The sequence below is a fragment of the Rhododendron vialii genome, chromosome 6a (assembly GCF_030253575.1).
Source record: "Rhododendron vialii isolate Sample 1 chromosome 6a, ASM3025357v1".
Taxonomy (NCBI): Eukaryota; Viridiplantae; Streptophyta; class Magnoliopsida; order Ericales; family Ericaceae; genus Rhododendron; species Rhododendron vialii.
Window position 1 is genome coordinate 15931505 of NC_080562.1, and position 27009 is coordinate 15958513.

A 27009-nucleotide genomic window follows, 5' to 3' on the forward strand; every position below is an offset into this window, starting at 1 on the left:
TGAAGCTCAAATGCTCTAGTTCCTTGCATTATCTGTACAATAGGTAGCAGTAGTACAAGCATCCTAATCAAGACCTTCCTCATCTTTACAGTTAAATGTCGAGAGTAAAATAAAGTACAAGTAAAATTAAAAGTATCACATCACCTAACCAATTAATCGCGCATCTGAGAAATCAATTCTTCTCTCCTGCATCCTTGGCCATATCCCTACCACCATGAGTAACTCCTGGCTATTTTCTTTACTTTTTTGAATGCGGAAACGTAGATAACTTAAGTTAATGAAACCACAGAACAAGAGAAGACTGCAATACTGAATTGCTTTCCCAAAAATTCAACCTAGACTAGAGCTAGCCCCTGATACATTCTTCAACATTGGATGACTGACAGAATTAGGCTGAGCATTCGCTACAGCATTGAACAGGACATTAGGAGCAACTGATGTGGATGGGTGTAAAGCTGAAAGAGGCAGACGGGGCCCAAGTCCATACATTTGTTGCCGTGCCATAAACTGGGGATGCATCTGTTGGTTACTTCCAAAACCAGATATAAACGGCTGTGAGGATGAACCAGTGATGATTGGTTGCCTGTTATTCAGAGAGTTGGTCACCATGGAAGGACCCACACCTGGTGGGTTCATCAATGAACTCACCCCGGCGGGTCCCATCTGAGCTGATACCGTGCGGGTCCGCTCATTAGCAATCCTCTGCCTAGCCTTTTCAACTTGTTCACATTCTTTCATTAACAGGGTTTCCACCTCGGCAAATTGCTTCAGCTTGAGTTCTAGTCTCTTCAACTGTATCAAACAGAGAACCAGAAAGTCGCCAAAAAAAATTGTCAAAGTTATTAAACCAGGGAAGGAGCCAATGCGCGATTAAGATAATGTTTCTACACAAACTGAGAATTGACAACAATGTGAAACTTTTGAAACTATGGGCAGTCAATCAGAACCAAATAAACTCTGAATGGAATAGGTTCCTTTGTCCAAATACACGGTTAAACAAATTATGAACAATTGAAACAAAATCATAACGAGGTTAGAATAAACCAGAAATTTTAGATGACACAATCTGTCAGCATACCCTATAAGCCAGAAGTAACATTCCCTCGGTACAACAAAGCTTGAACAAATTGTTATATGCATTCGAAGTTAATAGGAATCACTTGTGATATTCGTAAACTCTCTGGAAATATCTAAAAGATCCCTTCCTTGGACAAATACTCCCTCCGTGCCATGTTTGTCTGTCCCCAACTTTACATGCAATTGATGTAGTGAAATTCAAAATTGAAGGAATTTTTTCTAACATTGACTATTTATTTCTCACTTTCTCACATATAAGGAATGCTTATTTCAGGAATAGTTATTGAAAGCTTGCATACTTCATTCTTTACTTCTCAAACGGGGCAATCTTCCTCGGGAGCTGAACAAACAAAATGGTGGCGGAGGGAATATATCCTTGGTATCATCACCTTAACCTTAACCTTCGGAGGGGGGGGGGGGGGGGGGGGGGCTGAAGTCTTAAACCGTCTGATTCCCCTAAATGATAATTCAGAAGAAAATCAAGTTCCAGTGAGTAGTACGGAGTTTATCCAGAATCGTTATTATCTCGACACAAGAAGGATAAATTACGGGCCAGTCTAAGTAATTGGCCCATATTACCAAGAAATCCAGACCAATCTAAAAATGCACCATCAAGCAGAGGCCCATACTTTCCTACCTAGAATCACAAGTAAAAATGGGTCATACCCCTTAATGGAAATTAGGGAGCAGTTTTTGGACTGGCCCGTAATTTATCCACACAAGAAAGGGTTGTGGCATTGTGGCAAATTCCTTTTCTTTTGTTGAAGACTAAGAAGAAGAATAATCCCTCCCTCACACTTCCAACTCGGAATCTCTTCAGAACCCGCTCCCACCAAAGAATTAACCACAATCCCAACTACAGTTATACCCCTCATTGCTCTCAAGCACATGAATCTAAAAAAAAATTGAAAGAAGAGCTTACAAGTAAGAGAACTGTACAGAAACCATCAGATACTAGAAAAACATCAACTCAAATTCACTAGCGTCCTTAGTATAACCATAAATATCATATGGTAATAACGAAAAAAATTGGTAGTTGACACCAATTCAAAAACAGTTCATGCTTTAATATATGTAGTAGAAGCAATCAGAAAATATAAAATTGTTACGAAATCATATTTCTATTCACCGAATATATAAGCTTCTATAGACGCTCCCAAACTTTTCTATCTGTTGCTCCCCACCTCTGCTCCTGCTTCGTGCAATTAAGTTATAAAATCAACAAAAAAGATAACCTACTACTTAAAACTGATTCTAAAGACAACATGGCCCACCTACAAGAGTTCAGGTCAATGTATATAGAGTCACAAACTCGGTCATGGTTGTCAAAATCGCACCATTCACGATTCACGCAAAAACGATACGAATCTATAGGTGAATCAAGATTTGTATAGAATCGGTGGTGAATCGCACGATTCACAATTTGATTCACGATTCACACATAAACGATATGAATCTATAGGTTAATCAAGGTTTGTCACAATTGTTGCGTTCGATTTACATGTAACCACATTTGCAATTTGCCTTAATTTTTCTTATAGGAAAGCAAGAATAGATAATAGACTGTTAAGTATGAAAATTCTTATTCCCATGCAAAAAATTTTAATATTGTTATTTATTCTGCTCTGGAGCATGTTAACCATTTTTTCCTCATTCTTCTTGAAGATTAAAATAGTCATTCTAAAGATGTTTACAACTAAGATAACCTTATATTGATGAGTTATTCATTTTATTTTGGTTAATTTTTCATATTTACTTATAATGTGAGTCAATAGATGCGATCAATGTCTTTAAAATGTTATTATTTTAATTTGCTAGATGGTAATTATACAAATAATTGTAAACAGGGGAGGACCCACCTTGGGGCACGTGGGGTCACGAGCCCCCATGCCCTTTAATTTTTTTTTGATTTTGTATATATATTATATATGTCGAATACATGCAAGTAGGCATTAACAGTGGTAAGGTGCTAGCTTTGAGAACAAGAGTGTGGGTTCGAGTCTCCTGTACATGTTTTTTTGGTTTTTTTTCCCAAAATCCTGGCAGTAATGCATACCTTGTTTTTTTTCCCAAAATCCTAGCAGTAGAAAATAGTAGTGCGTACCTTGGGAGGAAACGAAAAAACATAAATCTTTCAAACAAGCCACACCACTTCTCCAACCTATCCTAACCAAGGTTTCCCCCCGAATCCCCGATCATTTGTGTAGTACACAATATGAACCCGTACATGGCATTTGTATACTTTTGGTCCCCAAAACTTGTACTCGTTAGAGTTAATAATAGGAAAATAGATGATGAACATGTGATAATGTTGTTTTAACACAGATAGTCGAGGTGCGCAAGTTTGCCCAAGTAGCTGGTTCTTAAAATACATATATACTTTAAAATTGTTAATTTATTATGAATGCTAAAATTATTTTGGAGTAAATGTGCTTTAACTGTAACTCATATATTACGGTTACAAAGAAAATTGGTGCCCCCACTATGTCAAATTCCTGGGTCCGCCACTGACTGTGAATATTGTTGAGGATAATATCTATGTGGATGCGTTGTCTCACAGATCTATCTATTTAATTCGTATATCCTACAAACCCACATATGTTGCCATACAAGCTAGTTTAGTTTCGTACCTATCAGGGTACGAACTTTTATTGTGTTAAAACTAAGCTTTTATTTTTTATAATGAATCTTCAACATCTATATGCACATATCCATTTTACTATAGTATTTATTTTCCTACTAATTACTACTCCATGTACAAGTGTCTTTCCCATTAGATCATGTGATCATCAACTAATAATAGAAAACAAACTTTAATGTAGATAAGCTTAAATTTCTTTTAATTTTACAATGTATCCTTATTGTGAAGGTGCGTAGATACATTTTCCATTGTATTTTCAAAATTTGGACCGAATAGTTATGATTCACGATTCGAGAAAGGATCAATTGTTTCTCAGTTTGTTTCACGATTTGACAACCTTGGACTCAATTCGTAGCAGGGCCCCACATAGTCACTTTTCCATTACAACAAACATCCATTTAAGTCAGCATACATGTCTAGGAAAAAACAACCGAATCAGTACATGAGACGCAAATTTAAATGATAAAATGTTAGTCTTGAAAATGACAAAACTAGGATACACCATTTCCAAACAGTTCATGCTCTAGCATATATTAGAACCAATCAGAGAGTATCAATTTAAGAGAATCATTCCTATGTGTTTATATAGTTGCTCTCAACCTTAAACTATATCCTCTAGCTCCACTGCCCCAACTCCTCCTTCGTGCAACTAAGGTTTGTAGTCAACAAAAAAGACAACTACTAGTTAAACTGGTTCTGCAGACACCCCCGCCTAACAGTTCAGGTATAATGACCAGAGTGACAAACTTGATCAATCATGGGGTACCACATCTAAAATCACATTATTGTTACAAAACAGGCATTTAAGTCATTAAACACATTTAAGAAAAAGTACCTCAATCATCAGTAAATGAAACGCGAGTTAAACATTAAACATCAGTCCTGAAAGTAGCATAAATAATTCACACGGGGGCATTTCAAAACCATCTGATACATGAAATCCATAAACTTCTCATATATCTCCTTTCAAAAAAATATTTAACTTCTGAACCAAGATGGCCTATGCGGCTATTAGGGCTGCAAACGAACAAAGCCACTCGCGAGAGGCTCTTAGCTCGGCTTGGAAATGGCTTGACAATTAGAAGCTCCCGCTTCTTCCGCTTGGTTGGCTACAAGTCTAGTCTAGCTTTCTCTGTCAAATAGTTTGTTCCAGTTTAGGCTTTCCTCGAGCTAAGATTTTCAGCTTGTTTCGTTAACGAGCAGAGCTCGAGCCAGCTAAAGCTTGGCTCGAGTTGGCTCGCAAGCCAAGCTTATATATATTTAATTTTATCTGTTTTATATCTCCCCTCTTTCATCTATATTCCCTTTTTTCCCCTGTGTAACTTATACTCGAAATGAGAGTTCATGGGTCAGAGGATGAGGGATGAACGGTGATTGCAATCTCCACCAAAGGTTTTATAGAGCTTCAGAAGTCTCAGCAACTTACTTTTGTCGATGTGGGACAAATGCAAAACTTCCCTTTCTCCTTTAGTCCACTTCTTTGAGTCCCACATTGCTCCTGAAGGTAAAAGGGAAGTGTGAACTTCTCTATAAAACCCAACATTCACCGTCTCTTCCAGTGTTAACGTCGTTGCTTTTGCTCCCGAGCCATATGCGAGCCGAGCTCGAGCTGAGGACTTTTTGCTCAAGCCGAGCTCGAGCCGAGCTTGAACACTTCAAAACTCGGCTCAGCTCGGCTCGTTTGCAGCCCAAGCGGCTATGCAATCAGTCCTGAACCTATTTGAGCCACTTCAATGAACCTTACGAACCCAAAGCCGAACCAGCATGGGACTAGTTTGCTGGGAGAAAATTGACCATTTAATATTAAAAAAGGAAAATCTAAGAAGTAAAGACATACATACAATGATATAAAATAATTTCATTCGTATTGGCAATACAATTTAATGACTCATCAAAATTAGGTAACATGGAGTCCGATTAAATTGAGTCGTTACCTAATTTTAAAAGCAGATGATTTGCCTTCAACATGTTGGTTCTCCTTCAATGAACATTGCGCAGCCTGCCTAAAATGTTGGTATCACATGTTGAAGGCAAATCATCTGCTTTAGCCAGAAATTTAAACGAAGAACACAACACTATAACAGTGGAAGTTGCAACACCACCAGAAACCTAATGCCGTGCCAATTAAATTGTTTTGATCAGGTAAAATGCCGACGCAATTAAAACAATTGACTATTTATTGAAAACCTTCAAATTTTTAAGAAGCATAGGATAAGAAATTAAGAATTTCCTAAAATATACACCTGATGATTTATGATATTAGCAGATAGCCTTTGGATTTCACGCTCTTCGTGGTCTGCAAAAAGTTTTGCCTTTGTTGCAGCAGCAGCAAGACCAGCTTTAGCAGCAGATCTAACCTTTTCATCAGATAAGGGAGCAACCACACCATTCCGAGTCACTTCAGAGTTATCTTCTGAAAAATTATATTGCAGGAACCGTTACCGTTAGGGAGGAAATAGTTAAGGCCAAGGCAACAAAATTGGTCGTGTAGCTCCCTTTGGGAGTGAGAGGTCACAAGTTCGATTCCTATGGATAGGAGATCGACCCCTTGTGGTAATACTAACTTCTAACACACCACCACCCCCCCCCCCCCCCCCCCCCCCCCCCCCCCCACAAACCTCCGCTGATATATACAATGTTGACCCAAAAAAAAAGGCAACATAATTGTCCTTCTACCTTTTCGTTGACTTGAGTTTGTATTGTCCCCATGAGAACTTGCTTCATTAGTATGTGTACGGTCCAAATTCATCCTTCATAATGTCAAACAAGAAAATTGTAAGTTTGTTTTCAAAATTTCAAGCTGTGGACTACATAAATGCAGCATTTCCAATCCAGAGGCTTGTAAGAAGCTTGTGAGTTATGACAATGAGGTTTTCTCCATACTTCCAAATCACTTTGAAAATCTCCCTAAAGAAATTGGCATCAGAAAAACATTCTTTGAAGAATTACTTAGCAGACCAGCGTAATAAAACTGCCAGAAAAAAAGGTGTAAATGTTTGCCTTTGAAATCTTCTGCTATGTGCTTCCTTCCCTGCAAATTTATGATGATAAATAGACACTGAAACGTAGTCCGTAAATGTTGAGGCCAAAACACTTACCTATTACCCAGCCTAGGTGCTTCCATCTGCCCAGAAGCCTTCTGAGAATCCTCAGACAATACTGTCAAGGCTGCATGGGCACATGCTGCAGCAACTCTAGGTCCCACGGCACAGGCCAGAAAGGAAACCTGGTGAAATTTCCCAACCGTTAGATTTGCAGAAGTCAAATGGAGTGAAAAAGCAAATAACATTTGTCTACGTTAACAAAAACAATCGACTTTCGGAAGGGACAAAAATAAAAGAAAACATCACCCTTAAGCATACTGTTCCATTACTTCAATGGGCACCATTCCAGAAAGAACATAAAATTGGAATTCTAAAATGTTCTAGTAATAAGATAATAATCTGGTACACAAGATTGACAAAAAGACCTAAGGAAATAGCTTATTGCACCAAGCAAAATAGGACAGCAAATCAACATAGCTGGGCTCAGCAGGCTAAGAGGCTTCTTCAATTTCATTTTTCAAAAACAAGTCAAGGTAATTGAAAGGGCAAAGTCCACTTTCACCCCCTGTGGTTATCGCCATGTGCGAATACCACCTCATGGTTCAAAACTGACCACATAACCTACCTGTGGTTTTGAAAATGTGCGGATAGACCCCCTGCCATCATGTTTTCCATCCATATTAACGGAGGTGTATCTCACACACCTCTAGAATGTAATCTGAGTCGTTCATAATGTATTAAATAAAGAATAGAGTACCTCTGTAAAAAATCATCTCGATCAGGCATCAATAACCCAGTGATCTAATTTTTAGTAAATTCTAATTTGAAATTCTAATTTCATAAAAAATCGATTCGACCATGAGCTTTTCATTTTTTGATTGATTTGAATTATGGCATAGATGTAATACTCGTCAAAATTTACAATATCAACGGTTTGGATTCAATTTTTAGTATAGGGGATGGTATGGTTAGATTTTAAAAAGAAGAATCAAAGGACATGATGAGGGTATATCGGTCTTTTAATATTGTGTCCGTTAATATGGATGGAAAACATGACGGCAGAGGGTCTATCCGCACATTTTCAAAACCACAAGTAGATTATGTGGTCAGTCTTGAACCATGAGGGGGGTATCCGCACATGGCGATAACCACAGTGGGTCAAAGTGAACTTTGCCCTTATTGAAATCTCGTCCTAGAAAAGAGCCAAGGTTAAGCAAGGCCTAAGCTCCAAGCTATGATGCACGGACACGGGAATTCTAAAAAAATGGGGACACGGGCACGGCGGGGGACATGCCACGTGTATATTTATTTATATTTGTTTTTCAATTTTTCCCAAGTTTAAATGGCAAACTGTGGACTACGAAAAATCCATAGTTCCAATACCATTCAAACAAAACAAGTCATCCATAAGTTCAATACAACCCAATTGAAAAAACACAGTTTGACCCCTAAATTTTTAAAAAATAACGATGACCACCAAAATTTTAAAAAAAAGTACACTTCGACCCCCACCGTGTCCCCAATCCCCATCGGTGTCCCCAGCCGTGTCCCTCTCAAAAATTTAAATTATGGGACGTGTCCCATGTCCGACACTACAATATATCGACCTCTACAGGTATCGGTGTTTCATAGGCTCCAAGAAATTAAGCATGTTTCTTTACAACAAAAGTTAATCATAAAGCCTAGTGTTGATAGTTGTCAGCGATCTTTAACGATACACAGTTTGACCCCCAAAAATTTTAAAAAATATAGTTTGACCCCAAAATTTTAAAAAATTACACTTTGAGCCCGCAATGTTCCCCCCCCCCCCCAAAAAAAAAAAAATTAAATTAAATTATGGGACACGCCACGTGGTGTGTCCCATATCATACGTATCCCCGCTGTGTCCCCGTATCCGACACTGCAATACGTTGACCTCTAGAGATGTCAATGCTTCATAGGCTCCAAGAAATTAAGCATTTTTCTATACAACAGAAGTTAATCATAAAGCCTAGTGTTGATAGTTGTCAGCGATCTTTAACGATACTATCAATGGAAAACATTCTTACTCTATTACTCTACCGTCCGCAACATGATTATTGAGAACCAAGTCAGATATGAGGTGTTTGACAAGGCAACTCCTACAAATTGAGATAGGGACATAACTTGATATGCATGTGTATACTACTCTGCAAATCTACGTGAGATAGACTTGTCAAAATACATAAAGTACCAAGCACATCAAGTACACTTGTCGAACACTTGACACCTAAATAAAGGCTTGGGATGTGTCTGATATTCATCTTAAGACACAAATTGTATAAATGTATTTGACGCTATCACATAAACGGGAAAGGTTCCTTCGTTGACACCATGTTGCACATCACAAAAAACATGTATACATATATACATACATACATACATATGTTATACATCCCTTTTCTTTTTGTCGATTCAGTATACCCTTCATCTGGAGATTAGATGGGCCAGACCCCTAGACATGCAACCGCATCCAACAGGGCCAACACACATAGCTGCAGATAAGGGTAACTTTTTTACAAATCACACTATTTCCTCAACAGCAAAATTGCAGAAATGGAGGTGAATTTTGTCATTAGCATCAGATTAAATGAAAGCATTGTATCTGAAAGCACTGAAATACAGAAGGATCACTTGTAGCATCATATTAAAGCTAGAGGGGTACTCAAGAAATCCAACTCTTGGTTCAAGGCAAGCTAGCAAAATGACGAATGCCTCCCTCCTCCCTTCTTCTCCATTCCTCTTTTCCTATCTAGAGACACCCTGTGATGTAGGGCGGTTTAGAACACTCAGAATATTGCCGCCTACAATAAGAATCGTGGTGGTTTTGGGTGGGGAAATAAGATTATTATTTGAATAAGTGTGCTTAGAAGAAGGAGAAGGAGAAGAGTGTGCGCAAAGAAGAAGAGAGATAAGAGGTGCTTCACCCTCGCAAGGGTTACACGGTTTCTGCAAGGACTGCAGCCCAAACCCCAATTACAATGGCCTCAACCTCGTAAAACTCAATTCATTAATAAACTCTGTTCCAAAAGAAAGATTACATCTCAATTTTTAATCCATGAGAAAGACTCTTCGAATTCCTAGAACTCTAAATAAAATGAACCTAATTAATGAATACATTCGAAAAGATGTGTGAATGAACCTAGATATAAATGCATACATTGAATCTACTAACATGTGTTTAATGCATCTCGATGAATATTAATGCAAGCACTAAATTAATGATCACCCTTTAACTACCAAACTACTATGGATGATCCTTGATCTACCAATCCTTGTACGAATCATGCAGCTCTTGATTAGAGTCTCAGCAACTACCAAAATACCCTCATCTAGCAATTTATTAGCTTTTGTCATCTTCATCATTCTCCCTTGGTTGGAGAAAACTCGACCTCAAGTTTTGTAGTGTCTCGGTATGAAAATTGAGGAGTGTTCGAGTTTCAACCATTCAAATCGATCCTTCTAAAACAACAAAGAGAAGACCCACGATGCCAAACTTTTTCATCTGCCCATTGGCTCCATCGAACTTATGTGGGATAACAAACTCAATGTGAACATTTTTCATTCCCTAAAAAGCATACACTGCAGAAGTATTATTGACTCTTATGACTTCCTTCAGCGGGCAAATCTTCGCCACTATGCTCGCTCATGCCTTCTTTGACTGCAATATCAAATTCTGCCTTTGTTTGTTGAATGCCCTCATGAACAGCAGTATGCTCATAGTCTATTTGCATAACTTCTTCAAGTACATGATCAACTTTATAAGCTTCATAAGCTCCTCCTAGAAGTGCAACCATCAATTTCTCTAGTAATGCTTTTATCTCCCGCACATCACTTTGTATAGTTGCAATATCTTCCTGAGTAGCCTGAAGCACCTTGGAAAGAGCGTCAACCTTGGAATTAAGTTCGCTATTTGTCACCATTGTAAATAGATCAACTTTGAAGATGCAGGAGCAGAAGCTCTGATACCAAACTGATGTAGGATGGTTTTAGAACACTGAAAATATTGCCGCCTACAATAAGAATCGTGGTGGTTTTGGGTGGGGAAATAAGAATATTATTTGAATAAGTGCGCTTAGAAGAAGAAAGGAAGAATGAGAAGGAGAAGAGAGTGCGCAAAGAAGAAAAGAGATAAGAGGTGTTTCACCCTCGCAAGGGTTCGGCGGTTTCTGCAAGGAAGGACCGCAGCCCAAACCCCAATTACAATGGCTTCAGCCTCGTAAAACTCAATTCATTGATCAACTCTGTTCCAAAAGAAAGATTAAATCTCAATTTATCATCCATTGGAAAGACTCTTTGAATTCCTAAAACTCTAAATGAAATGAACCTGATTAATGAATACATTCAAAAAGATGTGTGAATGAACCTATATATCAATGCATAAATGCATACATTGAACCTACTAACATGAACAATATCTACCTTTCAGAAAAAAAAAACCTACTAACATGTGCTTAATGCATCTAGATGAATATTAATGCAAGCACTAAATTAATGATGACCCTTTAAACTACCAAACTACTATGGATGATCCTTGATCTACCAATCCTTGTACGAACCATGCAGCCCTTGATTAGAGTCTCGGAAACTACCAAAATACCCTCATCTATCAATTTATTAGTTTTTATCGTCCTCACCACCCTGACCATGTTCGTTTTGGGTTTTGAGGTAGTTTTTTGGGGTAATGAGTGGAGAGAGATAGATATAGAGAAATGAGAGTTAAAATTTATTAGGTACCATGCGCAAAGGGAAAAGTTTGAGTCTAGAGTCCCAAAACAACCATGGCCCCTAAGATTCTTCTGTTTTTTTCTTTTTCCCCAAGTCAAAGGAGAGACACTGAATCAAATGGTGCACCAAAACATGTTAGCATGCAATCTGAGCATGATGAAATCACACCAACAGCCCAGCCCCCCAGCCCCCGTTAGATAGCTTCATTCAAGTCTCTTTGTTTGCATTTGTTCTCCGTTTGCATTCTATTTCTCCCCTTATTCTATTTCACTCTATCTATGAAAACTTGCATCTTTGCGTGCAAGACAGGGTTGCATGTGAGGGAGGGTGTTAGATGGTTTGATATACATTGTTGGGCCTGTTTCCGAACTTAAGCTTTTGGGACTACTAGTAACTTGACAACCCCACCCAACCAAAAAAAATATCCCTAAAAATATCATAGCTTTTTTATCAATGTTAATATATGAAGGATCGATACACTGCGAGATTGTTTAGATTTTTCATTTCATGTTTACTTAGTTTTCCAACTTTAGGTTCCCTAAATGTCAAATTACAGTTGCTTTACACACGAATTTCTCTCGTTCAATGGCTTAGTGTTGCAGTTGGAGTTGGTTGGGGATTACCAGCAGAAAATGAAGCAAGGTAGAGAATGAAAGTCGCAGTTAACTATCTCTATATAATCTTGAGAAGGGGGATCAGACCGAAGTTTTCAAAGGCGAAAACGCAAGACAAGGTGATGACATCTCATGAGGAGGCATAAGGCTCAAGGCATCGAATCGTCAGCCTTTTGATTTTTTATTTTTTGTTCAAATAAAAAAGAGGGGATGGTGTTTACACACAAAGGTGCCTTATTAAAAAACATCATAAGGCATAAAGACCTAGTGCATTAATGGATCCAACCTTTAAAAGCACTACAAGTTGTCTTGCAAATACGCGAATACCCTTCTTCGCCCCAACATCTTATAATGAACCTACTCTACAATTGCCAAATAAGAAAAGAACCGACACTTCTAATGCGTTCACCTCCGTCATCTACGCGAAAAGGTGTGAAAAACGTACGTCTCCACAGGCCTCTGATGAATGGGCCAATGCCTTTGCGGTTCTCTCCTCAAAGCCTAGGAGCGTTTTTACCGTGCCTCGCCTCAAGACGTGCCTCAATGCAAACCCCAAAATCGCATTTGAAAACATTAGATCAAACAGTTGCAAAGGAGGTCGACCTGTGGAGGTGACATCGAAGCCAATGACGAGGGTTCCTCTTTCGCTCTTAGGTAGGAGTTTGTAGAGAAACGTCCATCTGCACAGCTATGTGAAGCAGTTGTGGGTTCAACTTCAACAGGGGTACAATAAAAGAGGGATTTACCATCGTTGAAAATTTTCAAACAACGGGTATCGAGAGAGGTTGATAATTTTGCCGGAGGACAGGAGGGTCCTGATTGGGCTCATTGAAGCATCTATGGCAGAGAGAAATCAAAGGTCCAGTAAAGCCTCTCTTCCTGCAAGTGATGACAATCAAATACTAGTCTAACAAACCACAAAGGTTAGACACAAAAGTAGTGGTGATTGCCTGGTGGAGAGGTTGTAGGAGACCTAGTAAACGAGGTTCATTTCTTGAAACTATGATGTTGAGAGGACAATACTACCAACATTATTTTCTAAAGCAAAAAGAGAGAAGAAAATGATGACACTTTGAGGCACACTGACATCATTAACTACTGAACAGTGGCAGTAACCAGTTTAGTTGTCTAGTTAGTAGACTATAATAGAAAGCTTCTGATGCAAACCAAAATATCAAAGGAAATCAAGGATTCAAAGAAAAGAGCAAAATCCCATTCAAGGGAATAAACCCCAAAGGGTAGAGAGAGAAACTATGTCTCAATCAATATAAATATTCTTAATAATAATAAAGCTACCTAATGAGCAGTCTAGACTCCTATTTATAGACCCTCTACTACAAAGGACTCAAAATGACATACATACCCTTAAACCTACTGCATCAGACTCACCCTCTTAAAAAAAAAAAAAAAAACTTGTCCTCAAGTTGGACAACAAAACACAAGACACTAAATAAAGAAAACATAGAACTATAGAAGTATTTATTATGCAGCTCTGAAGTAGGCATGTGGCTGCATTTCTTTGATCCACGTCACCCTCATGCAATAACCCATCTTCAATACGAGCTTTCGTTTGTGTACATCCACCGCATCCATCCTTGTGTGCAAGTAGATCACCCACTTGGCATGCCTCTTGTATAGAAACACATCAGAGTAATAGACCATGACTCTTGTTCCCGACGCACACCAAGAATCAAAATCATCTAACACAAAGTGCCAAAAATCCAACTTCACTTCATACACAAGGCTTGATCGAGTTAAAACCATACCCAAAGGATCTTCAAGCACCAAGTAGTCTACACCCTCTTTCGGCAACTTTGGAACTTGTTCGGGCACCACAACAATACAAACTTGTGCATCTTGCATCTCTTGTTCTACCATTAACTTGGAAGACAGGTGTTGGAAGTAATCATTAATCTCAAAGTCATAACTTTCCTCTACATCATGGCTTGCCTCCAAAACTTGCCAACTATCTTCCAAAGGTGTCAAGAAAGGCTCATTGATCTATAGGATAAGTCCTCCTTTCTCTTCATCCTCACCAAACTCTTCTTCAAACTTGTCATACATGGGAACGCCATCTAAATCACCTCTAATCCCATAGACAGGATCCTCAATATCTACATGTGAGGATTCATCGAAGATAGAAACATGAATATCCTCACATCTACATGAGAGGTAAGGGAAAGATTAGAGAATGGGGTAAGATGAAGAAGAAGCTCAAGGAGGAATTCTTACATTTCAATCAACATCCCAATGCCAATTCCTTAACTAGTTTTGGTGAGAGCAAGTCCTTAGGGGTTGTCCCAACTGAAAATCAATCTTTAATCGACACGTTGGAGGCTAGAAATCTGTCACCTAACGGAGTATTCAAATGCTTCAAGCTTGGAGAACCATTTCTTGAGTTGAAAGTTGGTGAAAAGGCTTGTGAGCCCGTTCTTGATGCTCTCTTTGTCGACGAGGTGAAACAACCAAGTTGTAATGATGATTATGAGTACACAAACATTCCAATCATCAAGAATGGGCTCACAAGCCTTTTCACCAACTTTCAACTCAAGAAATGGTTCTCCAAGCTTGAAGCATTTGAATACTCCGTTAGGTGACAGATTTCTAGCCTCCAACGTGCCGATTAAAGATTGATTTTCAGTTGGGACAGCCCCTAAGGACTTGCTCTCACCAAAACTAGTCAAGGAATCTGCATTGGGATGTTGATTGAATTGTAAGAATTCCTCCTTGAGCTTTCTTCTTCATCTTACCCCATTCTCTAATCTTTCCCTTACCTCGCTTTTTCTTACTATCTTGTAATTGGTCAGAGGCTCTTCCTCGAAGGTGTTTAGAAACTAACTTTACTTTCATTTCATCCGAGATAACACGGCATTCAAATACTCTCTCAAGAGTATTCAACCAATCGACAAACTCCTTAGGAGTGAAGCTTCCATCAAACTTAGGGAGTTCATGGTCGATGTCGTTCGAACATGCTCTACGCCAATGCGGAGCACCATAACGATTTTCCAATGGAATGCAATCCATTCTTTTGGTCGGATGTTGCAAACACCACACCCTTTCAACCAAGGAAGCAACTTCTTCACCACTCAACTCTTTAATCTCATTCCTCTTGTGATTTGAATTGCCATAAGTATCAATTTCATCACCAAAATTGCCCATAACATCTCTACCTTTACCTCCTCTCTTTTCCCTTACTCTATGATCCATTTCACAAGCTAATCACCCAAATCAACTACAAAATCAAAACCAGTCACAGTCACCGAAATCAGTCAACTCAGTGATTTTAGACCCAAACTCAGTCAAATAAGTGATTCTAAACCCAAACCCAGTCAACTCAGCAAACTCAGCCACAAACTAGATCTTTCACACCCAAACGGTCTGATTAACCCAAAACAATGCACACCCAGTGAACTCGACACCCAAAACAGCTGAATCAGCAATTTCGAGTAAGAGGCTGAAGCAAAATAGGTTGCAAAGTCCAGGGAAGACCTTGCACAAGCCCAACGAAAGGTTGCAGGAGCTCGATTCACGCTGCTAGTCACTCACGAGCTCAGATCTTTTGAAAACGAGGTCTGGGGAGCACGAAACTGTTTTTCTCTTATCTGAATCAGTGCTGGAGGGTCCGAAAATGAAAGAATCAAGGTCTGAATGCGCGATTAGGGTTCGAAATTGGGTTTTCTAGCATTTTTTACCATGGGTCAGTGGATTTAAGGCTTCGAACAAGGTCAACAATCTGTTCACAGACCCAAACAACTCAGATCTGGGTTCGAACAAGCTTTGATTGGGGTTTAATAGGTCGATTGGAACTCAATCTGTGGGATTTGGGTTCGAAAATGGTTGAGAAATCAGATCTGAGTGAAAATGGGATTCCGACAAGGTTAGATTTCCAGCAACAATTCAGGCAAGATGAATGGATAGGATAGAGCCTAGAAGCTCTTATACCAAATGATGCAAACCAAAATATCAAAGGGAATCAAGGATTCAAAGAAAAGAGCAAAATCCCATTCAAGGGGATAAACCCCAAAGGGTAGAGAGAGAAACTATGTCTCAATCAATATATTCAATATTCTTAATATTAATAAAGCTACCTAATGAGCACTCAAGACTCCTATTTGTAGATCCTCTACTACAAAGGACTCAAAAATGACATACATGCCCTTAAACCTATTGCATCAGCTTCCTTGCAGAAACTTTATTTGGTAGGAAGAAATGACTAAAATTCATTCTTTTGAGGAGAGAGATAGAAGTCAAACTGAATTTCATGAAATTCAAATGGGTAACTCAAGTAAGATTCTACATCATTCCAATACCCTAGGAGTCCCGGCCTAGATACGATTGATCTGCTCATGATCTTCAATACTAAACTGTTCACTGTTATACGAGGATCCTAGGAAAGCATGTTTCCATTTTTTTAGTTTGCACTCTTCATCTTAAGCATTGTTGATATGCCTTTGATTCATAGGAATAAAATATTTTAAACAGTAGAGTTTAAAAAAATTATCAAATCCAACCGTGCATTTTTTATTTTTTCCATTTAAACCATATACTTCCTAGTGCATCACAATAAAAACCATCCGTTTGCAAGTTTTCTAATGCTAGCAGAAGGTGGACAACTTTTTCAATTAACCAACCTTCTCAATACACCCTTTCACGCATTTACAATACCTACATTTTTCCCACACACACACCCCACCAGCTACCCATTGCCTCCGCCGCTAACTTCCTTTTGTTACGCCAAACCCACGTAATCAAGCCACTCCATACCCCTTCTTCTTCCTCCTCGTCATAATTACAGTTGAGTTTCCTATGGTTTGGGCCCCCAAACTTTGTGGTCAATAAAGGATGATGTCTCTCCCAGCCTGTGACTACCATCCCAGAATTGCCGGACATTGCCTAATAGATCGCTCAATGGCTGTGCTTTCGAGCACTACTTCCGGTGCATTCAAAGTAACAAAAGCCTAATATCGTTAGTGAGATGTTTGAGTTCACTTCTTTCATTTTGTTACTTGAATTCTGAAATTCCTCGAAAAGAATCTCAACATGAAAATGAGCCCTCAAATCAAGTGCAGCAAGTGAGGCAATTGTGGGGTGGTGTTCAGGTTGGATCTTTTCTTTTGGATCTCCTGAATTGGATCTGGACTGAGCTCCTTCTTCACAACCAAGCTCTGCAAAACAGGGAACCACTGTAGTGCCTAGCCAGCCAGAGACGACCAATAGGCACTCCAATGTCTAAGTCCCAGTTCAAGGAAGGGCGGTACAGAGCTAGAGTGAGTATGGCATACCTCTATAGGGTTTAGTATTGTGCTTTACATAGGGAATTACTTGGACTCCAAGATAGCTCGTGCTGAGTTCGTGCCTCTACTGACGTCACGGATAACCACTTCTTGGTCTGATGTCATATGCATGACGATTGCTGAGGTGCCACGTTGTTAGGTAGTCCGTGATCGAGCCACATGGCCGAGCCAAGACTGACGCAAATAGCCGAACCAGACAACTAGGCACTGACATGTCATCGCCTCATTTACAAATCTCCCCGCAGGATCCGATCAGGCACCTCGGCCCGCCCACGAAGCTCCGGCTGTCGGTGGGGTTGGGCTTTCCCCAAGATGGGCCCATTGGGATGGTCTAGATGGACGACCCGCTATCCAGCCCACAACAGGCATCATGTCCTCGAAAATTGGGTTCATTAGCAGCTGCAAATTGGGTTTCTGAGAACGAAATCAGTCACCGCGTACCCAAGCATGTCAGGATTAACATTAAATTCATCATTTATGTTTAGAAGTCTGATTTCTTGGTTTAATTAATGGATATGTATAGCTTCATGTAGAATGTATAATTTTTTGACTGTAAATGCATGAGTAAATTTCATGTGATTTGGGTCTAGAATGGAGAGAGAGAGAGAGAGAGACCTATGTGAAGAAGTGGAGGAAGGAAGAAGGCGCCAGAGTTAGCAGACAGTAGTGGTTCTAAATGGAAGAGATTCTAAATGGAAGAGAGAGGTAATTTATGCTATCGTTTGAAGCGCATAGAAACTTCTGTAATTTTTTTTTGATAAGTAGCGCATGGGAACTTCTATAATGAATGGTGATTATTTATGCCTTTATGGCATCTTGATAAGAGTTATGATTTGGTGCGGGAAAGTGCAAAGTAACAAAGTGCCATGTGTAATATCTTCATTATGTTGAGGTAACTTAACAGAGAGTGACGAAAGGTTATAATTGATCCAAATCTATAATCTAAGATTCAAATTGAGGAAAATAATAAATGCAGGGTTGGAGTTGGGAATTGGGTAAAACTCTATGGTTAACAAGTACTTTTCCCTTGATTCTTTAACCAGAATTCGGATAACATATTTACTGTGAACTAAAAGTTTTATACAGGTCCACAGGCATACAGAACGAACTTATGGATACCACTAAGCTTATTCTCAATACTATAGGGTCCTTAAACTGCTCTAGAAAGATATCACTCATGTTTTCTGAAAGGCCTCCCTTTTAAGGATCAACTGCCTAGTGAACAAGCACCATTTTTAACTTTTGATAGGTCAAGGAACAATTCCAAAAAGAAAAGCACCAAGGAAGCACCACCACCACACACAACAAAGACACAAAAGACTAAAGAACAATAAGAAACCCTACAGCACCATGAATATTCCTATATGAAAATAACACCATGCATGTGCGCATGAGGCCTGTAAACTGACACAAAAAACCTTACTAAAGTATCACCATCCGATTAAAAGTACTATGGGAAGGGCTACACCCACAAAATTTTCTAAAACCATTCCCCATAAGAAGATAGAAGGTTCAGGAACAATGGGAATATGGAGTTAATGAGAAAAGTTAGTGAATTTAGCTCTAACTAGATGAAACTAACGAATGACATTTCCACTAAAAATAAACCATCGCTAAAAGCCTCAAAATGATGTTGAGCTCACAAAACTCATCGCTAAAAGCCTCAAGGAAATAATGTTGACTACTAGTTTGTCAGGTCTTTTCTTGGTCGGCTTGTTCAAAAATCCTGCCACTACAGCATGATTGAATTTCTAGTGGGATACCACAAGTGGACAACTCAAAGAGAAAAAAAATAGAAAGGCATAACTAAGAAAAAATAGAAAGGCATGACCGTGAGCAAATTGCATGTTACCTTTTTATGATGTAGATGTTGAGTTTGATGAAAGCTCACATGTAGAGAGAGAAAAAGGTCCCAATCACTAACTAGCATTGCTAGTGATTGAATTTATAAGATCAATTAGAACACAAATAATCTATTTCATCATGTAGAAACCTTTTCTAACCAGTTTTCAAAACATACAAAACAAACAAACAAGGTACAAGAAACTACGTCAGATGCAGATGGACAAAGATAAAACATATTTAACCTAGGACGGAAATGATAAAATAATCAAACAAAGCACAGGACTTAGAAAACAACCAAGGTACAGGAAACCACGCCAGATACAGATGGAAGAAGATAAAATAATCACGTAAAGCACAGTATAAATATTCCACCTACCAGGGCCATAACCGGATTAGAAGAATTTGCAAAAGGAAGCCTACTCTCAGAATCAGGATCTTGAAGACATAATCCTAGAGCAATGAATGAAAAGTTAAAATCACATCACTTTAATTAAAACAAGGACAAATATAGAAAGTTAAAATCACATCATTGTCATTCAATAACAAACAGTAAGTGCATAATTATACCCGCTGCATCTCCATTTGAACCTGAATGGGGTAGTCCTGAATCATCTCTGGTTAACAAACTTGAAGAGAGGGACCTTCTTGGAACTTCAATGTTTTCCAGTGGGCCTTCCTCCATTGGAAGACGGATAAAATGGAGGATGCACTGTGCTTTTGATTTGCTACCAACATGCTCAGCTATCTCGTTCCAGTTTTCATTGTAGATTTCCATTGCTTCAAGCAACAGTAGAGTTTCTTGATTATTCCAACTTTCGCCGTCCATATCACCATAATCTTTTGTAGTATCAACCCTTATAAAGTCTATACTCGAATGACCGATAACAAATCTTCCATTGTGGAAGCAATCCAAGCATAGCAGCGTATCAACCTATTGAAGAGGCATTGATCAATCATAGCAGAAGATCAGAGCATGAGTAAACAAAAGAAAGTAATCTTGACAAATGAGAAAAGAACAAATGATAAGATTTGAAAATATAACTGAAGGAACAAAACCAAAACCAAAATCAGAATGATGTAGGCTCAAGAGAACACTTGAGTAATTCAGAATTTATTTCAAAATTTATGGCAAGATACAGCAGACATTTGTAGTCAGAGCTTTGTCAGGTAACGGTATGGTGAGAACTCAAATTAGGCAGCAATAGCTATAAGAAGCCATAAAAGTAAAAGCTTCCACCTTTTCCATTCCAAGCCAGGAAAGCATTAGGTTAGAGCCTTGTACTACAATCTATTTATGAACTACAACCTGACCCACTCTTTGAGACCTTTCTCAACTGCAATGGCACACTCAGTGATTGACACAAGACATTATCAAACAAAAAAATGCACCTAAGCTCAGCTCACTCAACTTAAGTTAAATTGAAATGAATGAAGTTCCTCTGTAGATCGAAATGAATGAAGTTCCTCTATTATATGAATGCCCGGTCACATGAGCATACTCATACAAATAGAGAGTTAGAAGATGTGTGCAATTTTGATGGGCAACAACAGCTTACAGAACATGCATGCAAAGAAAAACAATAAAAACAAAGAAACAACCATGTAAGACCACCATTAACCAATGAGTCCCAGCATAAGTTTCACAGAGTACAAACTGGTTTCTATACCCATATAACGTGAAATCGAATATGCAAGTATAATATGGGTAGGGTACAGAAGCAGCCTTAGTAATCTATGCCGTGTGTCAAACGGGTTCCTATCATATCACGCACACATGAAATCCTTAATTTCCACTTTCTTGTGCTGTCAACCCACCACCTAAATCCTCGTAGAACAATAACAAAAGGTAGCACTTGCTCTAGGAGTAAATTAGACGTTTCACTCATTTCCTGCATATGTTAAACCAGATAAAAAACAAAGATAACAGTGACACATGAGCTAAACCAAAAGACCCAATCAATGACAGGTGGTGCCATGGTGGCATGAGGTCCGTGGGAGAGAGTTAAGATAGAACTGTCAGGTTGCCAATTTTTCCAAAAGCTTAAGTTGTTGAGAAGCGGGCCCAACATGTATATCAAGGTATCTAACACTCCCCCATGTGCAACCTTGTCTGAGCTTTGAGACCATGTTAAGTTACCCTATGTAGCACCGACACGGAAACTTTAACACGCAAATTCTAAACATTTGGTGGACATAACACGTTGGGGACACATGACAAATAGTGTTTATGTATTCCATTAATTCTATTTATCATCACATCATTCACAATGTGTCTTTATAATCAATAAAGTATCATGTCACACAAAGAGGAAGGACCGAAGGACTGTTCTAAGCTTCAGCAAGGGCCCTAACTATTATGTTAATACTTAATACACCCAACATGTCTTTCGAGTGCCCAGCGAGTGTCCGGAGCATTTTTTAGAATGTCCCCCAGACCCAAAGAGTCCAAACCAAAAACGTTGAGGAAAAATAGGACACTTCGGATTTGCGTGCCAGACACGTTCGGAGAGTGTTGGTGTCCTAAAAGTGTCCAACGCTGCTATGTGGACACCCAAGTAGTGTTTGTGCTACATAGAAGTTACCAATTGTCCTAAAAGCAAAAGCTGTCAAGAAAGGGCCCAACAAAGTATATCAAGCTACCTAACAAGAATATGTAAAGAAACAAAACCGCATGGCAAATTGTAGAGCCCCAAAATATTCTCTTAACCCAATTTCTTTAACATGTTTAAAATTATTTGCCAATCCCAAAATATCATCGTCTCGAACAAATCTTAACACACAAATTACTACAACATTTAAACACCATCAATTGAAGTAAATCTCAAGTTTATAAAGAAACCCATTTGAACAATACTTCCCAACCAAGTTCTTCCCCAATACGTTTGAACAATTATGTCTTTTATTTCTTTCCCAATGAAAAAACAGATTATTTCAAGAACAAATGTTTTATTCGTGGAAATATTCATTTGTCCTAGGAAATGTATAACTCAAAGTTATGCTCCCCTAGGAGAAGTACCAGATTCATGCCGTCACGAACTTACGGTTTAGAGTGCAGGTATGCTAGTTCTGGGGTGATTGATGACAACATTTAGAGAAACATTAGATGTAGAAATTTGTCAAAGATAAGGACATTTTGGGCATAGAGTAGTTGATTAAATGGCTGTTTGAGAAAAATGGGGCAAGGAGAGAATTTTTATTTGTCTAAATAGAATCACTCCAAATCGTATGCTTGTATCTTTAATTAGGTCATGATGGATTTGAATCCTCAAGTGTTTCCCAACGCGAGGACCATTATAAGTTTCATTGCCTTCGGAGGTTCAGTCTAATTGTACAGTGACCAAAACCGTATATTTAAAATACATCTTCTCTCTTTGAGGTAAGACGCAACAACGAATATGGAGGTAAGGCGCAACAATGAGTACGGGCTTCAATTGAAAAAGATAAAGTAGAATAAAAGGTTTGTAACCAGTACGAAATTACCTCCTTCTGCGATTGATAATAGACAATGGGCAGGGGGCAGGAACAATAATTGCATCGGTTATCAGATAAGCGCTCCCGGATTCTGCTGTCCAAATCAGAATCCTCGCCATCATGACACGACAATGATGGATAAACATCTGCCGCCTTGAGCCTACATTTAGGCTTGTCAAACTGAATTAAGCTATCAATGGACTTCAGAGCAGCTGATGGCACATGAACCTCACCATTTGAATCCTCCCTCAAATACGACCCATCACGCTGAGTCTCATAACTGGGTGCAGCTGCACAGTAGTTAATGATTCCCCAGTGATCAAGAAACCTAAAGATTCGGCTTAAGTCATCAACAACAATACCAGGTACCAGTCCCTGGCAATCCCCAACGGACAGTCTCCTCTCTGGGTTTTTCATGTACCCTGCAACAATTGTGTTCCGACATTCCATGTATTTTTCAGGAGGGTGGTCAGCTGACTTCCCTGAGAAAAAATGTGGCACTACTTGTCTCTCCAATCTATGCACAGTAATAGGCGAAAACCAATCTGCTTTGAAAGAGAACAATGTGAACAATAGTAGAGTGTATCTAATAACGCAAAACTGAAGCAGAACGGCATACAAAAACCCAGAAGTATAATCAAAGGGGAACAATTATGGAGAGTGAGAGCAATGCGACTGATGCAAAGCACCAATCAACAGCCCAAAACTTATTATGTTCTATTCTTCATTAAAACTCGGAAAGCAATACTAAAAGAGCAACGAGAGAGCCAAACACATAAGAATTTTATACCGCTTATTCTAAACAAAAACAATATATATATATATATATATATATATATAATGTATTTCTGATGAATATTCTCTCTTTCTCATTTAGAAAAATGTTATATTTCTGATACCATATTAGATTGTTAACAACCAACTCATCTAAAAGCTTAAGCTGTTAGAGAGAGGGGCAGCTTTATTATTGTATTTATACCTTCAACACGCCCCCTCACGTGTAGCCAGGCTCTCCTCCACAAGCGGGCTAAACACGTGTCAACATTTTAACATTAGGTAGGCGTTGAGGTTCGAACACAGGATCTATTGTCTTGTCTGCTCTGATACCATATTAAAATGTATTTCTCATTAAGAAAAATGAATACAACTACACTTATATAGGAAAAAGATACAATCAATTAGGAAAGAAAAGTATGGAAGGAGAATAATTATCCTAGAATTATGGAATAGATTTGATCCTAATTGATTGTTGCCGAGTATAGGAGATCAGCCCTTGACTTCTGCTAATAAAAAAAAATCAATTCACATATAGAGACACAACAATATGAAAAATCTAGGCTTGCTACATTAGCTACTTGGGCGTAACTCTCTGCAACCCATTAAACCAAACTTGAACCTAGACAAAGAAAATCAATGCACATATAGAGACACAACAATAAGAAAAATCTAGGCGCTACTTGAGCTTAACTCTCTGCAATTCGTTAAAGACCAAACTAAAACACTTTTTTAGTTTGTTACGTTCAAGAAAAACAAGCCCGAACAACCCCAACTCCTGCTAAGCTTATATTATCAGAAAACCACTGCTACATAACCCGAGCTCATCCTAATGAGAGTGTTTTGAGAGAGTGAGTGAGAGAGAGAGAGACCTGCGTGCATAGGCACAACATGAACTCGATTACTCCCAAAACGCTTCACAACCCCACATCCCTCCATAATCGGAGGAGGCGTAATGACATACGCAGCAGCGGCGGAAGAAGAAGACCCTTCCCCTCTCTCCTGATCACCGGCCGCCAACAGAGCCGGACTATCAGCCGGCACGGCAGACAGCGCCTGGAGCTGCCCATGCGATATGTTCTCTAAAACGGCACCGTGATTGAGCAAACCCTTCCCCTCGCCCCCGCACTGAATCGCCCTTTCTAGGGCCACAATCCCCAGCACTGACGGGTGGGGCCGGTTCACTGTGTGCTTGACTACCGGAGGGAAATCGGAGACTCGGACGCCACCTTCCGACAAGACTTCGGCTGCCGGAGCCGGATCGGAGCCCGATTGAGGGTTTCGTTGCTGCTGCTGCTGATGTCGGTCTTCGTCGGATTCGGATTCGGGTTTCAATTCCTCGTCTTCTTCTTCCTCTTCGTCGTCATAGACGTCGTCGTTTTGGAGCTTGGATCGTCGGCCGATTTGGGGCTCTCTCTTGCGCTTCTTCCTCCACCTATTGCGGGTATCTGTCGTTGACGATTATTATTAAGAAAATGCAAAATCGAGACATTTAATCCAAGAAATAAGACACAAAGTAGTGAGTGATGTAAGCGTTAGAGGGAGTGAGGGGTGGTTAGGTTTTTGGGTTTACCTGAGGAGGAAGCTGGCATTGTTGGATGAGAAATTTCAGAGAGGGAGAAAATCAGACGTAATGAGTGTGTGTGTGTGTGAGAGAAAGAGAGAGAGAGAGGAGGGTTTTGTGTGGAGAGATTTGTGGGGTCTGATGCCACTGGTGCTCTTCTGGTAGTTTAGGGGGCGGGCGGGTTTTTGCAGCCCAGAAAGTCTAATGCTACATCTGTATGGTGGGTACAAATTCTTTTTTGGGACCGTTCTGGGTTTCAAAAAATGATCGGAATCGCTCATGTTATTTATAAAATACTTTGTTTCTGGTTTTTGTAAAAAAAATAAGCTCAACTCAATATTGGCGAGAGCTTTTACAAAACATTCAACTTTGCTATAAAATTTAGACTTAAATTCTGGAACAAAGTTGGACATTTCGTATACATCCTAACCGATACCGGATTGAGCTTATTTTTTTGTAAAAGCCAAATATAAAGTATTTTAAATAAAATGAGCGGTTCCGATCATTTTTTGAGACTCAAAACGGGACCAAAAAGAGATTTTTACACTGGCACAGATATAGCACCTCTCTTTGCAGTCCCTGCTATGCTTTGCTTTAGCTATTGTGTGTGTGCACACAGATTTTTCTCACACAAATTGCGCACAAATTTGTGTGTGGGTCTATTACGGGTGTCATGCAAACGATTCTAGTTGTTCATTAAATGTAAAACACTTCTTTTTTAAGGGTCCCGCAAAAAATCAGCTCAATCCAATATTTTATAGGTGTTCGACTCAATCATCTAACTTTTTATTATCCTAAAATCTAAATGAAAAGTTAAATGATTAAATCGAACATCTATAAGTATCGAATTGAGCTAACTTTTCGTGGAGGCTTTTGAAAAAATATTTTATAGTTATAATGAATGGCTTGAATTATTTATATGGGACCGGTAGTGGCTCCACAACAAATCTGTGCATTTTTGCTGTGTGTACCATTACTGCTTGGGGAAATTGCAACCCCCAAACTACCACCGGTCACACATTGCCCCTTCATACTACAAAATCCAACATTTAACCCCCTCTAACTACCATAAATTGAAAACATGACTTGCTCTATTAACAGAAGTCACGAAGTTACCTTAATACCGCTCTTTCTTTTGCAGTATACACACACATATGTGGGACCGGTTTACAAGCAGTACTAATGTTTTCAAACCCAAGTCATAGCCAAACTTTCATTATATTAGAGAATTCTTTTCTTCAGTCTCAACATGAGACTATTAATAAAATCCAATATCCCAAAGGTTTTCCTTATGGTGGAGCTGATAGGTATTATTATCCTAGACCTACTCCACAAGATATGCTTTATGAAGAATCTGGTTTTCAAAAACAGATGTCTTATAGTGGCAGGACTATCTATGAATGGAACATAGATGGTATGACTGAATATCAAATTTTTGGTGTTGCACATCAAATGATGATGTATAGCACAATTTGTACTAATAATAAAAATGAGGATAAGGAAGTCGCCGGTTGGATCACAGTTGGATTCACTGGTATGCTTAAAGGTTGGTGGGATAATATTTTAACCATAGATCAAAGACAAGAAATTTTAAATGCAGTTAAGACAACTGAGACTGGCACAATAAGGCAAGATGCTGTTTACACTCTTGTCCAGTCAATTATTTTACATTTTGTTGGTCATTGGGATAACCAACGAGAAAGGAGTAGAGAGCTACCTCAAAATTTAAAATGTCCAACGCTAACTCATTTTCGTTGGTATAAAGATGTTTTCCTTGCAAAAGTTATGCAGAGAATTGATGCTAATAGCGAGCATTGGAAGTCAAAATTTGTTGATGGTTTGCCTTATTTCTTTGCTGAGAAAATTAGGAAGAAATTGCGTGACCAAAATAATGGTCTATCCATTGATTATAATAGATACACTTATGACCAGCTTATAG

At 39.0% G+C, this 27009-nt stretch overlaps 1 protein-coding gene across 1 annotated transcript; it reads right to left on the bottom strand.

Moving 5' to 3' along the window:
- On the bottom strand, nt 1-25243 carry LOC131329086 (SWI/SNF complex subunit SWI3C). The gene is made up of 9 exons (XM_058362153.1): nt 25080-25243; nt 24379-24954; nt 22742-23277; nt 19829-20192; nt 19638-19711; nt 6817-6944; nt 6395-6468; nt 5962-6131; nt 1-792 (listed from the first exon to the last, which is right to left on the bottom strand). The coding sequence occupies exons 1-9, from the start codon at nt 25096-25098 to the stop codon at nt 331-333; spliced, it is 2403 nt and encodes an 800-aa protein (XP_058218136.1). The 5' UTR covers nt 25099-25243; the 3' UTR covers nt 1-330.
- Nucleotides 25244-27009: the final 1766 nt, after the last annotated feature.

What these genes read in the sequence shown, in the direction of transcription:
- LOC131329086 (XM_058362153.1), bottom strand. An exon ending in TTCAAATGGAGATGCAGCGG is followed by an intron (nt 19,712 to 19,828) that starts GTATAATTATGC and finishes TCATTGCTCTAG; the next exon opens with GATTATGTCTTCAAGATCCT. An exon ending in CTAATATCATAAATCATCAG is followed by an intron (nt 793 to 5,961) that starts GTGTATATTTTA and finishes TGTTTGATACAG; the next exon opens with TTGAAGAGACTAGAACTCAA.